The 22,939-nt window shown below is 48.0% G+C and overlaps 8 protein-coding genes across 8 annotated transcripts; 6 read left to right on the top strand and 2 right to left on the bottom strand.

The window, feature by feature from the left end:
* Nucleotides 1–816: 816 nt before the first annotated feature.
* Nucleotides 817–1,984, bottom strand: LACBIDRAFT_328580 (uncharacterized protein; the record flags this gene model as incomplete). The annotated part of the gene is made up of 5 exons (XM_001882491.1): nucleotides 817–947; nucleotides 994–1,124; nucleotides 1,178–1,214; nucleotides 1,583–1,751; nucleotides 1,967–1,984. 5 exons carry the CDS (start codon nucleotides 1,982–1,984, stop codon nucleotides 817–819), a joined length of 486 nt encoding a protein of 161 aa, XP_001882526.1.
* A 939-nt stretch (nucleotides 1,985–2,923) lies between these two features.
* On the top strand, nucleotides 2,924–8,851 carry LACBIDRAFT_299741 (uncharacterized protein; the record flags this gene model as incomplete). The annotated part of the gene is made up of 7 exons (XM_001882649.1): nucleotides 2,924–4,298; nucleotides 4,356–5,185; nucleotides 5,238–5,296; nucleotides 5,346–5,985; nucleotides 6,043–6,113; nucleotides 6,172–8,785; nucleotides 8,840–8,851. The coding sequence occupies 7 exons, from the start codon at nucleotides 2,924–2,926 to the stop codon at nucleotides 8,849–8,851; spliced, it is 5,601 nt and encodes a 1,866-aa protein (XP_001882684.1).
* A 4,288-nt stretch (nucleotides 8,852–13,139) lies between these two features.
* LACBIDRAFT_328577 (uncharacterized protein) lies at nucleotides 13,140–14,440 on the bottom strand (the record flags this gene model as incomplete). The annotated part of the gene is made up of 2 exons (XM_001882490.1): nucleotides 13,140–14,378; nucleotides 14,435–14,440. The coding sequence occupies 2 exons, from the start codon at nucleotides 14,438–14,440 to the stop codon at nucleotides 13,140–13,142; spliced, it is 1,245 nt and encodes a 414-aa protein (XP_001882525.1).
* Nucleotides 14,441–14,840: 400 nt separating this feature from the next.
* LACBIDRAFT_294608 (uncharacterized protein) lies at nucleotides 14,841–15,890 on the top strand (the record flags this gene model as incomplete). The annotated part of the gene is made up of 3 exons (XM_001882648.1): nucleotides 14,841–15,347; nucleotides 15,416–15,548; nucleotides 15,580–15,890. The coding sequence occupies 3 exons, from the start codon at nucleotides 14,841–14,843 to the stop codon at nucleotides 15,888–15,890; spliced, it is 951 nt and encodes a 316-aa protein (XP_001882683.1).
* Nucleotides 15,891–17,556: 1,666 nt separating this feature from the next.
* Nucleotides 17,557–19,609, top strand: LACBIDRAFT_299738 (uncharacterized protein; the record flags this gene model as incomplete). Its single annotated transcript, XM_001882647.1, has 11 exons — nucleotides 17,557–17,988; nucleotides 18,041–18,148; nucleotides 18,205–18,321; nucleotides 18,375–18,550; nucleotides 18,607–18,964; nucleotides 19,023–19,055; nucleotides 19,118–19,178; nucleotides 19,238–19,284; nucleotides 19,341–19,397; nucleotides 19,450–19,480; nucleotides 19,539–19,609. 11 exons carry the CDS (start codon nucleotides 17,557–17,559, stop codon nucleotides 19,607–19,609), a joined length of 1,491 nt encoding a protein of 496 aa, XP_001882682.1.
* A 312-nt stretch (nucleotides 19,610–19,921) lies between these two features.
* LACBIDRAFT_328574 (uncharacterized protein) lies at nucleotides 19,922–20,854 on the top strand (the record flags this gene model as incomplete). The annotated part of the gene is made up of 2 exons (XM_001882646.1): nucleotides 19,922–20,293; nucleotides 20,345–20,854. 2 exons carry the CDS (start codon nucleotides 19,922–19,924, stop codon nucleotides 20,852–20,854), a joined length of 882 nt encoding a protein of 293 aa, XP_001882681.1.
* Nucleotides 20,855–21,785: 931 nt separating this feature from the next.
* Nucleotides 21,786–22,124, top strand: LACBIDRAFT_299737 (uncharacterized protein; the record flags this gene model as incomplete). Its single annotated transcript, XM_001882645.1, has 2 exons — nucleotides 21,786–21,817; nucleotides 21,875–22,124. The coding sequence occupies 2 exons, from the start codon at nucleotides 21,786–21,788 to the stop codon at nucleotides 22,122–22,124; spliced, it is 282 nt and encodes a 93-aa protein (XP_001882680.1).
* Nucleotides 22,125–22,178: 54 nt separating this feature from the next.
* LACBIDRAFT_299736 (uncharacterized protein) lies at nucleotides 22,179–22,895 on the top strand (the record flags this gene model as incomplete). The annotated part of the gene is made up of 7 exons (XM_001882644.1): nucleotides 22,179–22,238; nucleotides 22,299–22,331; nucleotides 22,412–22,472; nucleotides 22,526–22,572; nucleotides 22,630–22,686; nucleotides 22,735–22,765; nucleotides 22,825–22,895. 7 exons carry the CDS (start codon nucleotides 22,179–22,181, stop codon nucleotides 22,893–22,895), a joined length of 360 nt encoding a protein of 119 aa, XP_001882679.1.
* Nucleotides 22,896–22,939: the final 44 nt, after the last annotated feature.

Below are 22,939 nucleotides of genomic sequence, written 5' to 3'. Positions count from 1 at the left end.
ACCAACACCGTCCCTGTTCAACCACACATGGTGTTAAACCAACAACACCTATCCGTGCACACGCGCCCATCCATGTTCGCCCACACCCACCCACACCCATGCCCATTCACTCCAGCCATCCGAAAACACAGAAATGTCCGCACTTGTTATCGTCGCTGGTGGCCAAGGATACATCGCCGACGACGCTGCTGGTATGGAAGATGGTACGGCACCGGTTTGCCAGGGCAGGAAGTCTCCGAAGAAGCGGTGTTCGCCTCTGTGACTCTCGTTTGAGAGTGACAGGGGACGAAGCAGTGGACCATGGACGAAATGTGGGGAAGTAATGATGGGCGTGTTGTTGTGAGGGTGGAGAGTCTCAAAGCACGTTGGTCGTTCACCTCTGAAACTTTCGCTTCAGAGTGACAGGGAACGAAGCGTCGGCAGACCACGGGGGAAACGTGAGATACTCAGTGGCGTGGTGGGTGTGTGGTTGGTAGGTCTGTACGTCTATCAACCAAGAGCGTGTCAGTATGAAAAAGAACGATAGGAGTAGGAAAGGGACAAACCTTGAACAGACCTTATCGTATTCCTCAAGTTTCAACCCCTCCCAACATGCAGGTCGAGTGCTTCGGAAAGGAGGGGCTGACGTGACTTGCACTGTGCGGTGTGGTGCTCGGCCATTGTGGGCGTTCGTGTCCTGGGTTTCTTGTTGCATGGGGTTGTTGTTGTGTGGGGTCGTCATTGTGGCATTGCCGGTGTTCTACGGCGTCTAGGCGGAGGAATTAGCTTCGTTATGCAACGTAGAAGAACAAAACCTACATTCCCAAAGTCCTTCTTCTAGTTCTTATGTTTCTTGATGGCCCACAGTGCCATCCGTCCAACACTAAGACCGGTAAACACGAATGCTAGGAATGACATTAGTACAACGTAGGGCAGGAGGTGGGTGAACACGAAGAACACACAGCAAACTACGTACCAGCAATACTCTCAGTCATTACACAGATAACACCCCACGTAACAGCCTCAAAGAAGTAATTGGAGTCCTGAGACCAGGGAAAAGCCATACCCATACGGTATATCCCTCTTTCGCGTGTTTGCTCCACAAACCAGATGCCCAGTAGCGATATGTTGCGCCACCAGAATGACTGTGTCCCCAACAACGTTGTCAGTCCTACTAAAATTCCAAAAACGGACAAACCTGGGCTCGAAGACCAAAGCAGAGAGGATGGTAGCCGCTGCTGCGTTGGATTTGATTCGTCAGTCAATGTTGCACGAAGGTAAGGCGTGTACCCGTTGAATCAACATTTGCCGATCCGGACGCTCCTGCAGAGTTCGAGTTCGTACAAGCGAACATTTGTTAATCTGGCCTGGTGACGGTTACGTTAAACGGTGGAGGGGGGCGAGGGCGAGGCGTTCTTGGGATTGCCTATGACTTTGGATGAGATTACAAAGAAGAATGTGGGGAGAAGACGTACGTGAACAACCAAGGAGAGGCAGCGTAGCCTCCTACTAAGAAAACTGACTTCGTTGTATACTATTGCTGCTGGAGTACCGACTTTTTGTCAGAAAACTGCGAAAGGGATGAAAGAAAAAGAGAACGTACTATTAAACCCACCAGCCTGCCTCTCAATCCGCTTGGGAACAACGTTCCCGCCTCTGCAACACCAGATCTCCACCCCAGAAAAGCTCGACGCCAATACGCGCATACGGAGGACGCGCACGCTCGAATATGAGACAGGCGATTTCGTCGCCATTGCGTCCGTTGACGATTTCTAAAATCTACACACAGCTGATCAGGCATCCAACAAAAGGGGAAGAAAAAAAAAACACGAACAAGGGGATTCATGACTTCGTACACTCCTCCTCAACCAAATCACCGTCACGCTGCCAAAAGCCATCAGCCTGCCCACCATCCCCACCTCAGCCGCCTCTCCCGAGCTCAAAAGCTCCTCGCCCTCGCTGGGGAGACAAGTAACGCCCAACGGACCCGCCGCGGCGCTGACATTGTTGGGTGACAGTGAAGGTGTGTCCTGCTATGCTTTCTGGTGGTTTGTCCAGCTCTAATGGGCAGGAATGGTAGAGCTCTCGGCGTTGGAAGGGAGTCTGCGGGTGGGTGTGGCAAAGTTGGATGTAGTGGGAGAATGTGGATGAACAAACGGCGACCAGTTGGCGTGGATGGTGGAATGGGTGCGGAACCAGAGGCGATGGCCACACGCTCGCCCTCTTCGTGCTTGTTTACCTCGCCCTCGTCGTCTTCTGTGGCATGCCGTGGCAGACGATATGGGCGTGACAGCGCATCATGCTAGGATGGTATGGCATAGCGTTAGTTTTGCGTGCATGGTAACGCGATGAACGTGGCATGGCGTGAGTGGAGCAGGAGGGGGGAAAAGGCGTTAGTTTGAATGTGTGAAGAGCCGTTGAGGGGGGTACACTGACCTTTTTGATCGCTTCTAGCCTGACTGAGTCCCGCAATCGTGCTGAGGACTTTCCGGTTGTCGATCTGACCGTTGTTGGACATCGTTTGTCTGATAGCGGTGTACGCTGCTCCCGCGAAATTCGAACGTGGGACGTTGGTGGGGTCCTGGTTGATTCACGGCATGGTGACGTCTAGTGAGGAGTACTGTGACTGGGTCGATGTAAAGATGTGTAAACGAGGGTGAAAATGCAGGAATTCCCTACCTGATGACCATACCGCCTAGAATCAAAGATAACAGACTTCGTGCGTCGAATGGCCTTCTGATGCGTGGCTGGTTGGTTGAGACAGCGGAGACAAAGGGACTGGCAAAGAATCGCCGTCGATAGGTATGTGGTTGAGGTGGGAGGTAGGAGCCCTTAGCGTTGAAAGAAATGTCAAAGGATTGAGAAACAAGTTAGTGTAAGACAAGACTTGACGACGTCATGTTTCCCACCTTTGGGGACCGAAATCCGGTCCATTCGACACCGAATGGACCGGATTTTGGTCCCCGAAGGTGGGAAACATGACATCTCTCTCCTGCAACGCGCTTGCAACATTTCCAGTGTCAAGACAGAACACTCTTGTTTACGCGCCCAACTCAACGTCAAATCTCTCATGAACGGTACGAAACTCTTGTTGATATTGGACTCTCAGCCGATTCTATTGACAAATTTTCAATTGTTTCTTGCAGATACAACAACCTCAGACGTTTTTAACCTGCGTGAAGTCGGCCTGTTTTTCCAAAAGAATCTTGGAAAAGTTGAGCTAGAAAAATTGTCCGATCCCCGTCAAGTTGGTGAGTGGGCTCCCTCTGGCCAAGCAGTGCACATTTTCATGATCTATTTCCCAACGCCAGAGCAAGAAGTCTCAAAACATAAATTTTTTGGAAAGGTGCCCGGTACCATCCTTTCTATCAAACCTTCGGATGAGGAGTGCACGTATGACATTGATAAGACATTTACTAAGCCTACAGAGGATATTCTTCAGCCACCGGACGCTGATACCCCACCCCGAGGGGAAACTCAATTCCCTCAGTCGCCCCATTGGAGATTGCGTCAAGATCCGCGCTGGAGCCGTGGATGGGTCTACTGCGCTAACTATATGTTAGAAGATCTACGAATGGATGAAAATCGGATGGCTTCCATTGTAACGCCACCCAATGCAGAGTCTACTAGAACTCTTGACGGTCGATACGTCTCCTCCCCAATTCCTGGAATGGTCAAAATGGTCCCAGGAGCACCATTTGTATACTTTCTCAATGGTGATACTTCTCGCCCATACACACTTTCCTGCGTACAGACTCTGGCATCACTTCGTCCATATCATGACTTCCCTGAGATTCTTGATGCGTCAGTTCGTCTAGCAAAGCTCACCTGGGGTTGCGATTCTAATGTCCCTCCAATTCGCCCTCTTGGACATTTAGAAGGCTTGAAACGCAACGATCGCTCAAAATCCATCGCACCTGACCTTCCGCCTGGTTCGCATGATGGCTCTTACTCTTTGGCAACAACAGTCTTGAAGGGCACCGGCCAGGGAACCGTAATCCCTGCTACACAAGTGAATACAGAGGAAGGAGGTCCTCAGATCGCCGCAGTTCTCAAAACGCTCAACGAACTGCACAAACGGATAATGCCGAAGTGCATTTCCAAATTCGAATATGAGGTGGCAAAGTTCCACTCAGAGGATATGAACGTTGTAGGCTTTGGCGGTCTCGAGCCAAATGGGACTGGGTGTCAGTTTAACCTATCATCTCTTTGCAGTCATCTTTCTAAAAGACTGGGTCGCACGGGGTCTTGGCATCCCGATAGCAAGGATGACCATACGCGGTATACGCTTTTCGTACTTTTACTAAAGATAGGTCCCAGTAAGCACCTTTTCTATCCATTATTTCGAATTCAATCTCACAGCGAAAATTATACAGAAGGCGATCCCGGTTCTTTTTGCCTCTCCCGAGGTGGTGTTTATGTTCGTGAGCGAGATGCCTGGGTCATTTTCATCGTCTTCAAGGGCAACGACCTACACTCTGGTATCGCACCCATGGAAGATCCCGTTGCACATCAGGAATGGGTTGACAGCATCAAGGAACCCGCCTTCAATCTCAAAGGAGACGAAGTGCGTGGGGGTTTTGTTATTTACTACAGCGCCGCTGCCACCCAGCGTACTGCCGCGATGAGTATGATGCCTTCTCAAACCTTTGGCAACTTTGGTGCAGCACAACCCCAAAAGTTGAAGCAACTTGACTTTGCCACCCATGGGGAGGCGACGCTTGGTGGCAAGGATGCAGCTGCCAACCGACTTGGTAGAGAGGCCGTCATGCAACTGCTCAATTCGCTTAGTCTGGCCAACCTTACTTTAGACCTTGATATCGATGAGGTTCTACAGAAGATCCAATACGAAGATCAAGATGGCAAGAAGGTCGCTCTTGCCAAGCTTCCTTATAACCCTGTTGAGGATGCTGCCAGGGTGGAGCACTGGCGTGGGCTGTATGAATGGCATAGACAGCTCTGCAATATGATGCTTATTCGTTTGGAGAAGAGCGACTACAGGGGCCGACACCGGAAGATGGTTGAAGACAATGCTGAGCGCTCTCGCCGCGAAGCCTTTTGGATTTCAGAGAAGCGACCACTACTTTCCACAAACATACTCAACTCCGACGATGACTTGGATCTGAGTCGCTATGATGCTGCAGAAAATGTGGACGTAGAAATAACAGAGGTAATCAAGCGGCGACAGGACACAAATTCTACGAAGGTGAGATATCCTAGTTTTGCTGAGTTTATGATTGCTGAGTAGCCATTACCAGGCAATCTTTGAGGTTCGGCTCAAGGATGATAACCGCATTGTAGACGTGAAGGAAGATTTGTGAGTACTCCCGTTGTTGCACAAGCTTTTTTCTCATACTTCTGGTCAGACTAAAAGGCAACCCTTTGGTACTTGCATACCTCCGGCAAAATGCCCCGTCGAAACTCAAACAACATCTTTCCGCAATCGCCAAACCATCAATCGCTGCATCTTCTTTCCAAATGGCAGAGTCTAGTACACATGTTAATACACCTTCCAGCGCTTCTCTAACAGCGCTCCTGGACAATGCTCACATCGGGGCACTGCAGCCAAACTCTGTAGAAGAACGGCATAATGTGGATGAACCTGGTGCTCTGGCTAATGTGATTTCAGGTGTCCAGCCGGATAAGTCTCAGGGACGAAACAGCACTCCCCAATCTTCTGAAACTCTTAGCTGCTCTGGTTCAGAACCTCGTAACAGCGTTGATGGGCTTGATAGCACTCCAGATGGTCTTGGCGATACTCTAGCCGCTCAGAACATTGTTCCTTCCAACGATCAAGGTAGCTCTCCCTCTAGACCATCTTCCGGTGCCCAGCGAAACCGTTCAAGCCAGTCCAACAATCGAGATAATCTAGATATACCTCAGAGAAATGCCAATTGTCTTGCAGCAACACGAGGAAGAAGGAAACGACCACATCAAGAAGTTGAACCTGCGGAGAACGAAGTTTATGAAGTGGAAGCAATAGTGGGATTTGCCTATGATGATGATGTGAGTACAATTACTCCTTGGATAATAAAAAGGGATTGTATATTGACTGAATCCCAGAACGTTCCATACTGGGAAATTAGCTGGAAGGGATATGACGACACAACTTGGGAAACATTTGACAAACTTCAGTGAGTGTCTCCAAAGTGTTATGGCCAAAAATCAAGGTTTGACCAGACAACTTGAAAGGGGATGCGTGGACATCTTCTCCCAATATAATGAAGTTCAAGGAATCCACCCAATGGACTACGAACGGGCTCTGCCATCTATCCAGGCGGTAATACCGGATGAACGTTGTCTCAAAAGGCGCAAGATCGAACTGGGTCTTCTTTCTGGTAATATTGCTAAGCTTGAGTGCATCCTAGATGGTAAGATGCTTGCTAATGAGCTCAAGGTCCTGGTCAATGAGAATGGAAAAATGACTGATCGCCTCGCATTCTCATCCTCAGATACTGGGGATATGGTCTCACTCTTGGTTGAGCAAAATGATATCCAAAACTTCTTCGAAACCTATCTGCATGTCACTCCAAATGGAGATTCGCTTTCCTGTCTCTCTGGTGGAATTCTATTCCAACGCTTGATCCACTCTACGAAAGCTCTTCCTACGCTTGTTGCTGAAATGCAAAAAGTCAAGATTCTTCATCGTGCGCTGCAATGGGAGATGTGCCGATCTCTGATTGTTGTATTTGATTGGTACACTTCTACGGGCCCAGAGTTTGCTCAGCGGCTTCTGCAAATTCATCAACAGGGTGGCTACAAAGCGTTGAAACTGCAATTGCCGCCATTTGCAGATATTGTGGACCACATCGTCCAATATGTCCAGGAATCGCAGGATGCAGCGCGAGAGGGAAAGCGAACATCCAAGCGGAAAGCCAAAAGCGCCAAACGTACAGTCGCTGCAGGTAAACCTCTGAGAAAGCCACCTACAATGCCTGAGACGCCGCGGGCCAAAATAGGGCCAGTGCGGCAACAGCTTTCTCAGGTTCCTTATGACCTTTACAGCTTACGGGATGGGGCAAAGAAAACTCAAATGATCCATCTTCCAAACCTGGCGCCATATCATGTAAAGCCTGGGTTGGACACTCTTTACACTTCTGGTGGCTACATTCTACAAGAGCTCTGGTCATGGGAGCTTCTTATGCCACACCTGGCTTGTATCGACAAAAAATTCAGCAGCTCTCGTCGCACTGTCGATGAAGCTAAAATTATTGACCGAAGCATTGTTAGAGGCGCAATCCTCCATTGCATAGCAGAGGCGTATGGAACGGATGCTGTTTTTGCTTCATTATCTCTGGAGCCGTTTCTTGCCACCCCTACCATCATCTTTGCCGATCATCTTCGAAAGGATGAAAAGTTTTCGAAGCAGGTTTTGAAAGCGACCCAAAAGACTCTCACACCACTCTTCGATTTGATCAAGACCCGTGTCAAAGGAAATACGCAACTAGCTATTGACGCGCGTGAGCTTGGGCAAAAGGTTCAACATCGCCTCTTGGAATTGCACCATGGGCGATCCTTATCCCCAGATGAACTTCTGAACCTTGGTAAGGTCGATGAGGGAGATATTGCTGAAAAGGATGCCCCCAAGAAAAAGCCTCAAGCGCCAGCTCAAAAACCAAAACGAGCATTTTCACAGGTATCTCTCGAGGCGCTTCTGCCCAATGACACGAGTCCAAAGTTCGGCATGCTAGGACTCATACTCAGAGAAGTGTTGAATGAAAGGCGTAATTTGGGAGCTGGCCATGATATTTTGCGGAGGGTGCTAGAGGGATGGCATGCATCCCAGAACAGCAAGAGAGAGCACAACCGAGATCAGACAGATCCCGTCAGACAATACTCATGCACTGCTCTTCTGATGCAGGAACATCTACCTGGTTCGAAACTTACGGCCCCAAAAGGTCTCTCCAATCTACTCTCATGGATGGGGACCGGTCAAGGACACAGCACCAAAAAGTTTTTGGACATCGTGTCAGCTTCTGGCGGCTTTTTTCAGAATGACCTTGACGCAATGCTGGCCTTATTTCGGCCAGTGCACAAGGATAACATAGTGGACATATCGCTCCATGGTCCTGCCTCTGGCGGTGATAAGAGAGGAAAAGTCCCCGTTTATGATGATACAATCTGGGGCCAGCCGAGCAATTATCTTAACATCACGCCAACGAATGTGTATGGTATAACTTACACACTTGAGGATAAGTTTGGGCTGTATTTTGCAGAGGAAGTGCAGACCACTTGGGTTGCATGGCTGGGTGATCTTGTCAACAAGGATCTGGCCATGCATCAAGGTGATCACAAGTCTTGGACAAGCGCCATGGGTATGATGACTGCTCTCAACTTGCTGGGATTCAAAACTGGGCTTACAGTCTTCCAACTGGTAAACAGTCTAGTATTTCTGGGGTTGGCAAAGATGCCAGCATCTGTAGAGGTCGCAGACTGGATATATGATCATGGAACACTGGGGGCGTACAGAGGTCTTCAGCACTTGGGTTTCATCTGCCCTGACCTTGGATCTGTTCGGTCTGCATACATGATCATTTACAACCATCTTCACCAATTCCTTACAGAGGACGACAAGAAAATTCTCGGATTCAGTCCCATTTTTGTTGAGCATCTTCTCTGCAAAGTGGTATGGTGGGAGTCACGCCTTGTAGAGGGAAAAGTATGTAGCCTGGATAAAATGGCCGCATCAATTGACCTACCAGAAGAACATTGGATCTCAGGAAAGAATAAGACGGATCAACTGGCTTTTCCTTTTCCCTTTTCATCAGATCCAGAGGAGTTGAAGAAGACCATTGCAACAATTATGGTATGCATTTAATTTTTATAATTCTGACAGCAGTTGATTGACAATTCAATACAGAAAATTCAGTAGACTCTTTTTCCGATCAGTATTGTTAGCGTAGTTATGTTTAGGAGGAGAGGATGATTTTTACAGATCAATACAATTTTGATTTAACATCTTGCTATACGAAAGAATATATAAATAAAGGTAGCTGATGACTTCCTTAGTGTTATTAAGCAGTAGGTAGGAAAGGTTGTTCTGTGTGGGCGAGAAAATGTCTGCATATATTGGCAGCCTCAAGCCAAACAAGGCGTCGTATCTCCATACTTCTTGAGTGAATATTTACTCGCATCGCTAGCATAGTGTCCAACATGTTCACCTGTTCTGGAGAAAGAGGACAGTTGGGTGATTCACATGGAACATGTGAGAAAGTTGGTGGACCAGTACTCGCAATGAAGGGATTCTCCTCAACCCAGTCTTGTGGATTTTCCGTCAATAGATGATTCATCAACGTGGGATCATCGGCGACCTCCCAGTCAATGCCATACATTGAGGGATCCTCAACATCCTCCTCCAGGGATTCTGGAAGTGGTAAAATTCCACGGGGACCATCTTGTATCATGCTGAAAAGAAACATGTCTCGGGGACTGCGTTCACGCTCCCCTCTGATTTGGAGCTTGTGTGAATTCCAAGCCAAAGTCCACTCATCCGCATCTTCTTGAATGCAGTGAAGAAAGAGGTGATGGAGAAGCCACCTGTCGTCAGATGACTGTGGATTGAGCCCGTGGTTGACTTCAAGATCTAAGAAAAAGTTCTTCCACTTCATCCCGAAGCCGTGGGTGATGTCATACCACATGCGCTCTATGCGAGTGTTGTGCACACTCCTGTCAATTTTCTCAGATGGCTCCAATAAGACTCTCAATAGGTAACTCACCTGCCCCAGATATACGAGCCCCGCCCAGATCCTCTGTTGTCCTCCATCCACTCAGCAACTTTTATATTCTCTGTCCCATGGTCACCACGCACACGGCTAGGCGTCCCATGCTGGGCTCGGGCTTCATGGAATGTTATAAGGACAGTTTCAGCTCGATTGTTGTTGTTGATACGAAGCCGAGCAACAAGGCGCGACTTTCCATCAACAAAGGCATGCTTGACAATACCAAATCGGATAAGACCTAGAAACGACTATCAGCAGAGGGCTGCAAATCTTAATGTATTCTGAGCCTGACCATGCTGACCATCGTGATGCCAGAGAGAGTTGGCACCTGCCACTTTATAAATCTTACGATGAATTGTGCGCTGCCCAAACACTCCAGGTGTTCCATGTACCCGAAGAAATGATTCTGTGATGCGCTCCCGGGGGACATGATGACCACTAGCCTTGAGACGACCTGCAATCATGCGTTGGCCAAAGGTTGGAAAGATCTCCAGAATGCTGGACAAAAGTGCGTCAAGCTCGTCATTGGTGAGAGCTGAGATCCCACAAGTTGATGTTGATCGCACGGCATTGATAACACCATCAGGCTGCATCTGGGGAACAAAAACAGGAGTTCCTGGAGTTGCGATACCATATTCAAGTGCCCTCCGTCGCACCGTCCGAGCATCACAATTGAAAATTGGCTTGAGACCTGAGGGCCCACGGAGCGCCAATGCTTCCCTCAGAAAGGTGGGATCTATCTCCACACGAGGACGACCTGGTCGCCCACCACTCTTCCGAGTAACGACAACAAGCTGCGGCTCGTCTGGTGGGTCAGCTGATTCGTGGCGAGCTTGATCCAATGAGTTGACTATAGCTGCAATACTTTGTTGGAGTATGCTGAACTCAGCAGGGGGGAAATGGTCCTGAAGCTGTTATCACAAGAGTGTTAGGCATTTCGCAGATGTGTGAGAACTTGAAAAGACATACTTGTTCAGCTGCTTCAAGCAAGCGAAGTGCCTCATCACGTTGTTGAGAGAGTCGGGCAACATCACCAAGCTGAGTCCTCAAGGCAAGGTGAACACGATCCAGCAGAACGAGATAAGCTGCCCGAATATTCTTGAGTTGCTCTGACATGATTGTGGCGGATAGGTGAAAGTCAAGAGATCACATTGAAAACAATCGCAGTGCTGAGATGCCCTCACCAGATCCACGATCGGCTTGGCAGTTCCTGGGTTCCTAACAATTGTCAAAGATTGTTAGAGATCATAGCTAGGTCCCTTAATTCTGAGGTCGACGGAAAGCTGAGAATCTGGAAGATTATGGAGGATTTTCCCAAAATGATTCAGTCTTAACTTTGCTCATGTACCAAATGTACATACCTACAAAATGCCAGATTGCCAAAGATCTCAGGTCGTAAATAGAGCCAAAGCCTAATTGTAAAGGAAAGATTGTTGAAGATTCTGCAAAATTGTTGAAGATTGTTCGCAAAATTTGACTTTCTTCCTTCACATGTTTCTAAGATGGGATAATCTTTGACAATCTTTGACAATCTTTGGCAATCTTTGACAATCTTTGACAATCACCAGCTTTATTTCATGAAAAGTATGTAGGAAGAAAAGAAAAGTGGGTTTTGTCCACAGACGACCGTCAAATGTTAGGGATATCCCACGTAAATCCAGTGGTACATCCAAAACGCGTAATTTGGGAAGGCATTTTGCGATAATCTCGAGCGACGCCTTTGAGGCTAACGGGTCGAGATCCTTTGGAAGGTCACCTTGCAACACCAATTCTCCTAGATTGGGCCACACAGCTGAGAGACGTGTAAAATCGTCATCAGAGAGTAGCGTAGCGAAATTGTTGCTGACAACAAGGCTCTTCAATTGGCGGCAGCTGAGGAGACCTTGTAAATACGAAAGCCCCTCGATTACCGTCGTTGTGAAGGGTATAGTCTCGGAGTCATACTGGAGTTCGACGTGCCATAAGGTGCTGGCCCACGACGAGATAATGATGATCGCATCCGTCCACTCTGCCAAGGTCACGACACCACTCTGAGTGTGAGTAGTGGTGGTAATGGTGCACTCTAAATCTTGCAGCGGGCTTTTGGAGCAAGCCTTTAACATGAAGGTGACAAAATTCAGTGGGGCAGTAATTGTGAGGTTGCAAAGGTCCTGCAACCCGAAAGGTTTGCGGTCGACGTAGTGGAAAGTTTCTGAGATTTCCGTAGTTAGCTCCAATTCTGTCAGTGATTTGAATGAAGCGATAATATTGACTGGAATGACTTTGCCATCTATATCCAAGTGATGGAGATATGGGAGCTGCGAAAGAAGTTCGTAGGAACTTCTTTCGAGGTCACCGCAAAATCCGAAGTACTCCAGCGAAGGCGAACCATCGCAGATGCTTTGTATAAATGTTGTCTGTGAACCGGATGGCTTGTCTTGTTCTAGATTGATGTGGCGTAGCGATGGCGAAACAAGAAGTGGAAGTATGATAGGTGAATCGGATACTAGCAATAAAGATTTCAACGATGGAAACATTGGCCTTCCTTGGAGATACTGCGCTGTGCGAATGAAGACCAGATTTTCAACTGAAGTTTGACCCTCTTGATCTATTTGATGAACTCGGGATGCATAGCTCTCAAACCTCACCCAGTCTTCGTGCTTGATAATGCCACTGAAGCCCTGCGAATGGTGTGCCATGCCTTCAGGTACCAGGATCGTTAGAGTCTAGGCAGGACTCACAAACATGTGTGTGGTATTATTATACCTGAGACTGGGTATCACACGAAATATTTGAAACATTTTGAGCGGGTACCGCCATAGAATGTCCAATGCCACGGAAGAAAGGGTTTTACAAGATCTTGCGACAGTTGCCAATGTCTGACGACTCTGCGAATCTGAGTCTGCATCAAAGAATTCAAAAATTTCCAAAATTTCGAAAACAATCTCGGGCATTTGTAGCGCGCGCTCCATATCGACTCGGGGGTTGGCGGCGATTGGAGAAGGATGGAAGCAGGGCAAGTCTGGAAGTGCGAGATTTTCCTTCTTTTTTTCCTTTTAGCCCACAAACACCGGTATCCGGCCCGAGACTGACTTCAAGCAGTTGATAAATCTGCCAGTAAATTTCTGGCTGGAACATTGAAGGCAGAGAAATAGGAGTAACTCAAGGTTTCACCGAGCTCGAGATTGTTACGCGTTGCGTCACGCCGTGACCAAGCGCGTATATTCAGTCATCACGTGTTCATAACCTCGGAGCCCACCTTACATAGGACTCGAGCCCGGCGGGGAATGCACACAAATGGAGCCGAAAATGATTGTCGCTGCAGGCTCAGCAGCTCACGGGACGTCAGGTCAGTCGAAATCTTATCTTCTCATACTATCCAAGTCAATATCATTCATCTTTTTTTTTTTTTTCGTAGGAAACACTTCGCCACCTAACCAGTGGGCTCTCAACAACAGGATTTCATTCAACCATCTCCAAACGGTTTGCCCGAGCATCCTGACAGAGAAACAACAAATTTTTCAACATTTGTATCGATTCTTCTGGCTCGGTACTCGCCGCAGTTTGACATTCGTCCCCAACTTCCAAGGAGGGAAAGAGACCGTCGAGTAGATGGGCGAGGGGTATAAGGTCATGATCATAGAATACGCGTTCGAAATTGATTGATTTTAGCTGGTGTGAAGCGAGGAGACGCGGTTCTCTTAGGGATATCCCACCTAAATTCAGTGGTACATCCAAAACGCGTAATTTGGGAAGGCATTTTGCGATAACATTGAGCGACGCCTTTGTTGCTAACGGGTCGAGCACCGTTGGAAGGTCCCCTTCCAACACCAATTCTTCTAGATTGGGCCATGCAGCTGAGAGACGTGTGAAATCGTCATCAGAGAGCAGCGTGGTGAAATTATTTCTGACGACTAATCTCTCCAATTGATGGCAGCTGAGGAGATCTTGTAGGTATGAAAACCCCTCGATTATCGTCGTTGTGGAGCGAATGCACCCGAGCCGGACGCGACACAAGGTGCTGGCCCACGACGAGATAATGCTGATTGCATCGGTCCACTCTGCCAAAGTAACGGCACCATTCTGGGTCTGGGTAACGGTGCAATTCAGATTTTGCAGAGGGCTTTCTGAGAAAGCCTTCAACATGAAGATGACAAACTTCGGTGGGGCAACAATTGTGAGGTTCCGAAGGTCCTGCAACCCGAAAGGTTTGCGGTGACCGTGGTGGAAAGGTTCTGAGATTTTCGTTTGAAGGTATAATTCTGTCAGTGATTTGAATGATGCGATACTGTCAACTGGAATGACATCTCCAATTATGAACAAGTGATGGAGGTATGGAAGTTGCGAAAGAAGTTTAAAGGAATTTCCTTCGAGGTTTCCGCAAAATCCGAAGGACTCCAGCGAAGGCGCTCCATCGCAGATGCTTTGTATTAGCGCTGTCTGTGAACCGGAGGGATTGTCTTGAAGTATATTGATGGCGAGTAGCGATGGCGAAACAAGAAGTGGAAGTATGATAGGAAAATCGGATAGCGACAATGATATCAACGATGGAAACATTGGCCTTCCTTGAAGATACTGCGCTGTGCGAATGAAGACCACATTTTCAATTGAAATTTCACCCTCTTCGTCTATTTGACGAACACGGGATGCATAGCTCTCAAATCTTGCCCAGTCTTCTTGCTGGACAATGCCACTGAAGCCCTGCGGAGCAATGTGTCAGGTACCAAGATCGTTTGCCTAGTCTAGGCAGGACTCACAAGCATACTTGTGGTATCATTAAACCTGAGGCTGGGTATCACAGCAAATATTCGAACCATTGAGAGCGGGCCCCGCCATAGAATGTCCAATGCCACGGAAGAAAGGGTTTTACAAGATCTTGCGACAGTTGCCAATGTACTGCGACTCTGCGAATTTGAGTCCGAGTCTTCAAGACGGTATTCAAAATTTTCTAAAATTTCGAGAACGATCTCGGGAATTTGTAACGCGCGCTCCATATTGACTTGGGGCTTAGTCGTCGACGGCGATGGGGAGAAAGATGGAAGCTGTGCACGTGGGAAACACGGACAATGGTACATACCCCGGCCCGGATTGCAACTTCGCGTCGCGTCACGCCGTGACGAAGCGCGAATATTCTCAGTCATCACCTGTTCAACAAGATCAACAATGCACTCCTCAAGTCCAGTCTTCCAGTATCCCTCGACGCCGGCACACACACATACATTGGACTACAGGTACCACACTCATCGACCCCTGAACTCTTCACCGCTCGCGTCGCCTAGCGGTCCAAAGTCGTCCCCAGTGGCTGAAGCACAAGCTAGGAGAAGGTCTCAGTACAAGGCTCGTACTCCAAGTACACCTCTCCCGTCAAATTTGACGCGTACGTTCTCGAGTAAGAGGACCGTCAGCAGCAGCGGGGGCTCTGTGTTCTGTGGTGGAAGTGGAGGGGGTCTGGAGTACGGCACAACGACGCCGACTAAGGGGGATTCACAGAAGAGTCTGCTCAGGGAGAGATTCAAGCAACGGTGCTATGAGAGGGCTGCGAAGGCGCGGGCGAAGGCTATAAGAGGCCGGAGATATGCTGGGACGAGTGAAGCCAGTAGCGATGGGTTCGACGAAGCACTTATGGACGAGGATGACGAGGAGGACGATGAAGATATTATGCAGGATGAGGTGCGTCATAGCTTTTCATTCCTTCGCTTTAGCTCTTAGGAGTTCACTCATGCGTTCTTCCGATCCAGCTATTTCGAAGGATTATGGCCAACACGAATAGGAATCGGAAACATCAATACAAAGTTTCATACTCACTCGACGTCGGGTCTTCATTTGACCCGGATATGGAGGATGTTGCCTCTTGGGAAGAAGAGCTGACTGGTAAAGATCTCTTCCGACACTTTTGCGTTAGATGTTAAGCTCACCACCTTTCTCTTCTTTTCGTCACTTATTCAAGGATCGGTGCCTGGTGGCTCACACCCTCCATCCAGCTCCTCAACATCAGTCATCCCCGTCACGCCAATGGATGAGCTCACCCCCGAGGACCTTGACGATGAGGAGTTAGCCGAATACGCTGAGGAGTGCGCCCGGAGGAAGGCGTTAGAAGACTTTGAAGGTATATCCGAGGATGACCTATTTAGCTGGAGTGATATCGAGGACCTGGATGATCATCTGCCTCCTAGCAATATCGGAAATGCTGATGAGGCTATGGACGTAGTATAAAATCTTTTTGGTACCTAGTGCCTTGCTTCTTTTATTGAATTGACAGTTATGTATTGCACAAGATATGTGCCTCTCGAAATTCTCGCTTTACTGGTGACAAACTTCTCCACCGTATTCTTGTCAGCTTCGTTTTCTATGCTTGAGAACTTTGTTTGGCCTTCCTCTGAGAAGCAGAAGTGGTCATGGCCTTCAAACCGCGCGCAGTTTGTTAGAATCTGCTAGGTGACGACGTCCTCGCCATCTCTATTTCCTTGGAGAAATTGTCTTACTTACATTTATTTCCCCTTATCCACATGTTCATCTATATTCACATTCCTCATCTCTCGTGATACATATATTGAAATGCGTTCAAAATTCAATACGTGCCTCTGGTTTGATAATTACCCTGTCGTTTGGCTTACCCGCGCAAACACTGAGGTTCTTATTCCTACTTACCTACCATTTCATTTTATTGATTCGCTCGTAATCTACGCTATATTCGTTAACTATGTAGTTGAATTGACTTCAAGGATGACCGGATCGTTACTCCGCAATTCCGTGGTCACCTGATGAAAATGAAAAAAAAAAACCTTTGACCTCCTTCGACGGTACCAAGTACCATTGCGGCATTGCCAAGGTCTAGACGTGCAACTGCCAGCATCTTTTTTTTCTTGTTAACTTTGAAAAAATCTGGAAGATGATTGTTGAAGATCCTATCTCCGGAGGGTTGAATCAGGTCCGACGATTCTCTGAGGCATTGCCGTTGTGCATTCGACGTTCACTTGACATTCACTCGACCAAAGGTCTGTCATATACCTGCAATGACTAGCTCTCATGAAGGTATATTCACTTCCGCGTCTGGTTTGTCTTTGGGTACCACTTTTTTTTAGCGTCAGACTATACCTAAGAATTCAAAACTAAATCCGCGCCACTCCCTGATATTTTTCAATGCTTCCTTTCGCCTTGCATGGGAATTCGACTAGGGGCATGGAGGTGAATGGTATCACCTGCCAGTGGAAGTCTCTGTTTTGCGTTGCTCACAGTCGTGTTCACTGTCCCGGGTCCGTTAACGTTGTGATCCCCTTTTGGAGAGACGGCGATTTTCTTCCCCAAAGGCTTGGCCGCGTCCAAGCCGCGTCCCTCAGGTCCATCTTCAATTTGAATTTTGTTGGCTCATTTTTTGATAACACTGCCCGGAAACTGCTCTTTGACGAGGGGCGTTAATTTACGTCAATTGTCCTCTTGGGCTTTGTCAGCTTTTTTGTGACCACAGCAAGATGAAACAACGCAGAATCGCTGAACAAGAGGAAGTTGGCTTGGCGTTCGCACATTCCAAATGCACGGTGCTAAATTTAGGTTCGGTTTATAAATTACCCTAATTATTAGATTGACGGCCGCCCGCGATCGGCGCCGACGATCGTTTACTAATTCCTGATATCTCTTTCTCTCTTGAGCTCTCTTGCCATCTCAAAAGCATTATAATAGCTGGAATGGACGAGTGAGTATGCTAGTTGTCTCTTAGAATCATGGGCAGGCACAGTTGAGTCTTGACAAATGAATGGGATCATAAGCGGCGTGTGTGTCAGTAGGTGTCAATGTTCCTGAGTTTTGACCACGTTTTGAAGGGTTTGTTGTCAGACTTGCTTTAACGGGGGGGCTTGCGTTGTCACACCTCTTTCTCATAACTATGATCTATATCCGTCGCGACCAACGCCTTTTCGTCGTTGTCGCCGTCGTGGTTTTCCTTCTCTTCATCGCCGCCCTCAACAACGATCACGTTCGGGTCTCGGTGCAGAACAAAGTCCCGCAATGGCTGAAGCAGAGTGATCCCGCTTACGCAGGGCAATATCAACCTCATGAAGAGGACTACATACCGCGACCCCACGCCGACTCCTCTCCTCCAAACCACCATTTTGACACAATCGCCAATACCACGGCCGAAACAGTGATACCTGGAGGCGCCCATGCACCTGGCTTCACGGTCTTTGACCGACTGTACCTTCGGGCGGGCATATTTTACGTCGTCACCGCGGATCCGAGTTCTTGGCCTCCCCGGCGATACCTACTAGCAAAACCTTTTGAGATGGGGGCTGGAAAGGAATTGGAGCCAACTGATGAGGTGAGTACAACCCTCCTTAGGCGATGAATTGTTCGGTGCTGAGTACCACCAGGATTTGCAATTCATCCATCCATCGAAAGCCAAGGAAATTCTGGGGGAATTTGCGATGCGGATACCTGACTTTTCAGTCATCGTGCACGACCATTGGCAATTTATGAAGGTGGCGTGATCACTGGTTCTTATGATGATGATCACTTCTCACGGCACCGCGTTCAGCATTACTATCATTGGTGGGGTGAAATCATCTTGGGGTTCTGGCGCGTGTACTCTCATCTCGCAGAAGGCGGTGGTCGTGTGGAGGACCTGCCTTTCCCTGCCCGGTTTATTTTGACGGTACGTTATGTTGAACCGACATCTTGGCGTTTACTGATGGCCGACGCGTGTAGGTAATAGAAAATGATGAATGGAGAGATAGAGCCGGTGTTGATGGACCGTTCATGCGAGCAGTTTTTCCGGCAGCTGCTATCGAAAAGGGGGACTACTGGAAGGATCTCATAAAGCTCAATACCACCGTCGTCTTTGAGCGTTCTATGCTCATAAACAGGGAGACCGCGCATAGACAGTGAGTGCTACTTCCTTCCTAAGCTCCGTGTCTCTCAACATATACATTTACACAAGCCCGTTCGGGAGCAAGTGGTACAAAATGATTGCCGGAACAATGAACGTCACCGCGCCGGAAGACTACTGGGCCCCCATCCGAAAAGCTCTCGCTGAGAACCTTCTAGGGTATATCCCGGAACTTGATGCGAATGGCGCCGTCACCGGTCCTACGAGTATACCTGGCGTCGTCACAACGAAGCCAGTGGTCACGTACATCTCCCGCCAAGGCGCAGGGAGGAGGCTTACCGATAAAGATCACCAGGCCCTGGTCGAGGCGCTTCGAGGGCTGGAGAAGGAAGGTTTATGTGAGGTCCAGATACCCATGATGGAGCGTATGAGTTTGGCAGACCAGATTGCGCTGCCGATGAAGAGTACAGTGAGAGCTTTTTTGTTGTACGCGCCCTGTGTTCTGATCACTAACCTGGTATGCACAGATCATCGTCGGTGTTCATGGGAACGGTCTTACGGTGAGTTTCTCTGCCTTTATCTTAATTTACCCGACCTGATGATAATGTTCGTTTGTGTCTAGCACCAGCTTTGGATGCCACGTTCAGAACGATCCACTGTCATTGAAATTTTTGACCCTCCTTGTGAGTCGCTCCTAAGTTACTGCGATGCGATTGTCAGTTGATTCGGCTCTGCCAACCAGCCTATGCCTTTGATTATGAAATGCTAGCGAGGAATATGGGTCACCGGGTACGCGTATTTTATATAAGACATGACAAGAAAGCATATTGATGATTTGTTTATAGCATTATGGAGTGCAAAATGATACCCTGCTGACGTTCCCTAAAAATGAAACTCATGAGGTAATGTTGTATCTTGAGACTGCTCTACCGCTTCGTTTGACATCATTCGCAGGGCGTCCATTATACCCCAGGATTCCATGGGAGTGCGTTATTTTATTTACACCCTTGTTCATTGCGTTGATCTCACTTTGTGTTTAATAGACGCGATTCCGGTTTACGCCCCGGCTGTCGCGCAAACTATTCGACAGCGACTCACCGAGCGCATCCCATGATCTCTGTTGTGTACAGTTTGGAATATGTGATTAGACTAGATTGAAGTTTCAAGAAAAGGCAAGCTTGTCGCTGGGACTTAATTTTATAATGTATTTGTGAAATCGCTCCGGAGTTTCGTTGTGTAAGTATCTCCCTGACCAGCTACATCGATGTTGATGTCGACTGATTTGAATTTTGAAGACTGGTCAGTGTCATACTATTTAGAGATAAGCTTGTGACCGCGGTCCGTAATAAAATGTCACAATCGGTTTCAAGTTATATCTGGTGATGAGTCTCGCGCTGACTCACGTCTTGCTCCTTACACCAACATCATGGATAGTCCTCCTCCGTACACCCCAGGCTCCACCTTGAAAATCAAGATTTCCCAAATCTGCATCATTTTTACTGTAGATAAGCTTTTCACACCTTTCACATCCAGCCAGGTACTCGTCGTCCATGCAACTTCTAGTAGCGCCAAATTACCACCAAATCACCCTCCGCTCGGCACTCCTATGATTCTAAAAATTTACGATCCTCGCTACGTCGAGGACCGCGAAGCCTTCTACGGTAATGATGGCACCTTTTTTCCTGCGAAACCGTGGTCCTTAGAAGACGAAGAAAAAGCCACCGCCTTACGCGAAACCATGGAGGATTGGGACGACCTACTGATTAGCGACGAGATCGAGATGGCAAATCCGGGCATGGTTATTGAATTCAAATTATTTCTAGGGGCATGCACTTCGTGGACTTGAGAGGTCAACGCCTACCTTGCACTTGCTGACTCTCCTCTTTCCGGTACTGCTGTACCGACGTTGTATGGTTTTGGGGATTTCATCCCAGAAGAGCCCCGCGCGATCGTACCCCGCATACTCCTCCTTGAATATGTCCCGCATTCAACGTCGCTTGACAACCTCAAAAATATCAAACTCATCACGCCATGGCACATCCGCACTCTCCTTGCGGCCACTCGGAAAATGAATGAACTGGGTGTCGTTCACTGGGAGTTGCATCCTGGCAACATCCTTATTTGTCCAGATCGTGTTGTTATTGTCGATTTTGGGGCGTCGACGACACGAGTACAGGGAGGGACTGATATGTTCTCGGATGACAAGTGGATGGCGAAGGTAGAGGATGGTTGGAATGAACAAACAGTGAGGTTGATGTTGGATACACTCAAGGGGCATGAAGCGCTTGCATGTGTCGCGTTGGCAGCAAATAGGGCAATCTTGGCGCGCCTCGATCAAAATATTGAACCGCGCAAATGACAGGTATGATGATAGCGACATTACAGTATTTTGCATGTGAGATTGCACTGCAAATTCCACGAAAATCTGGCTGCATTTGTATTTCGTGTGTCGGTTGATTTTGGGTGCACTGTACATCAGCCACAAACTACAAGAACAAAGAAGTTTTCGTGAAATTTTGAGTAGGTGCAATCTCACATGCAAAGCACTGTAACATGATATTCGTGACAGATTGTCGCCTTCTGGAAAGAAATAGTGTGAATAAATATGGTTGCAAATAACTTTGAACTTACGTAAGCCATACACGTCCCAATTGTCACCACAACTTTCACAAAACTATGACCTACATCCGTCGTGAGCAACGACTTCCGGCGTGATCGCAGTCGTGATTTTTCTTTTCGTAGCCGCCATCAATAATGACTAGTCGTTTAACGCGCATATAATACCCAGTTAAAACACTTCTAGGACTTGTGATTCATTCATCCTTTCAAAGCGAAGGGGGTTCTTGGAGATTTCGCGGTGCGAATACCTGACTTTCCAGTCATTGTTCACGACCACTGGCAGTTTATGAAGGTGCTGTAATCCCTTTCGCTCTCTACTCATTCTCATGGGTCTGAGTCTAGCATTATTACCATTGGTGGGGCGATATCATCATGGGTTTACTCCCATCTCGCTGACAGCAGTAGTCGCGTCAAGGATCTCCCTTTTCCTGCGCGCTTCATTTTAATGGTTCAACCGATAAAATAGTTCGTGGTTCTGAATTGGATTGATGTTTCGAGGTATAATCAAGCTCGGTGAGCATAGGCCACGGAAAAGGATGAGTGGAAGGATAGAGCTGGCGTTGACGGACCTTTCATGCGAGCGGTTTTCCCAGCTGCCGCGATTGAAGATTTAGGCGGACTATTGGCGGGACCTCGTGAAAATCAATACCACCGTCGTTTTCGAACGCGCTATGATCATCAACAGGGCAGCCACGCATAGACAGTGAGTTTCCCCAGCCTTCCTGGCGATTTCGTTTTTGAACATATTTACCCTTTCAAGTGCATACGCGAGCAAGTGGTATAATATGTTTGCAGGGACTATGACCGTCTCCGCGCCAGAAGACTACTGGGCTCCCATCCGAAAATCTCTCACTGAGAATCTGCTAGGTTATATACCAGATCTTAACGCCAATGGCGCCGTCACCGGCTCCGTAAGTATACCTGGTGTCGTAACAACGAAGCCAGTGGTTACGTACATCTCTCGTCAAGGGGCGGGGAGGACTCGGAGGCTCACGGATAAAGATCATTAGGGCCTGGTCGAGGCGCTTCGAGGGCTGGAGCAGGAAGGTTTGTGCGAGGTCCATATGCCCATGATGGAGCGTATGAGTTTGCAAGACCAGATTGCGCTACCAGCGAAGAGTACAGTGAGCTTGAGCTTTTATTTTGGTTCTTATCTGCGTCCCTCATTGACTTGGGATACATAGATCATCGTCGGTGTTCATGGGAACGGCCTTACGGTACGCGTCTGCCGTTTATCTTTGTGATTTGCTCGAGTTGGCGATAACGTTTGTGGATGCTGTTTTTTATCAATATTTAGCATCAGCTCTGGATGCCACCTTCAGATCGATCCACGGTCATCGAAAATTTTGATCCTCCTTGTGAGCTGCCTCCAATCTACGAAGCAAGTCTCGGCTGACCCGGTTGTATCTAGCCTACGCATTGGACTATGAAATGTTGGCGAGAAATATGGGCCACAAGGTACGCATATATTTATATAAAGATAACGCAAAAAGCATAACGGTGATATACCCGTAGCACTATGCAGTGCAAAATAATTCCCTACTGACGTTCTCCAAAGGTGAAACCCATGAGGTAATGTTGGATTTTGAGAGCGCTAGATCATTCTGACACGGATCATAGGGCGTTCATCATACCGAAGGGTTCCATGGAAGTATGTCGTTTTAGTTATGCTGAAGTATAACTCTTTGATCTAATTTACCGGTCAAATAGACGAAATTCCTGTTCACGGTCCAGCAGTCGCACAAGCTATTCGACAGCGACTCACTGAGCGCATCCCATGACCTCTAATCCGCAATACAGGGTCAGGCTACACACTCCTACAGAA

This window comes from Laccaria bicolor, genomic scaffold (genome assembly GCF_000143565.1).
Source record: "Laccaria bicolor S238N-H82 LACBIscaffold_17 genomic scaffold, whole genome shotgun sequence".
Lineage (NCBI taxonomy): Eukaryota > Fungi > Basidiomycota > Agaricomycetes > Agaricales > Hydnangiaceae > Laccaria > Laccaria bicolor.
The sequence above is the reverse complement of the archived record's forward strand: the minus strand, read 5'-3'. Positions and strand labels throughout refer to the sequence as shown.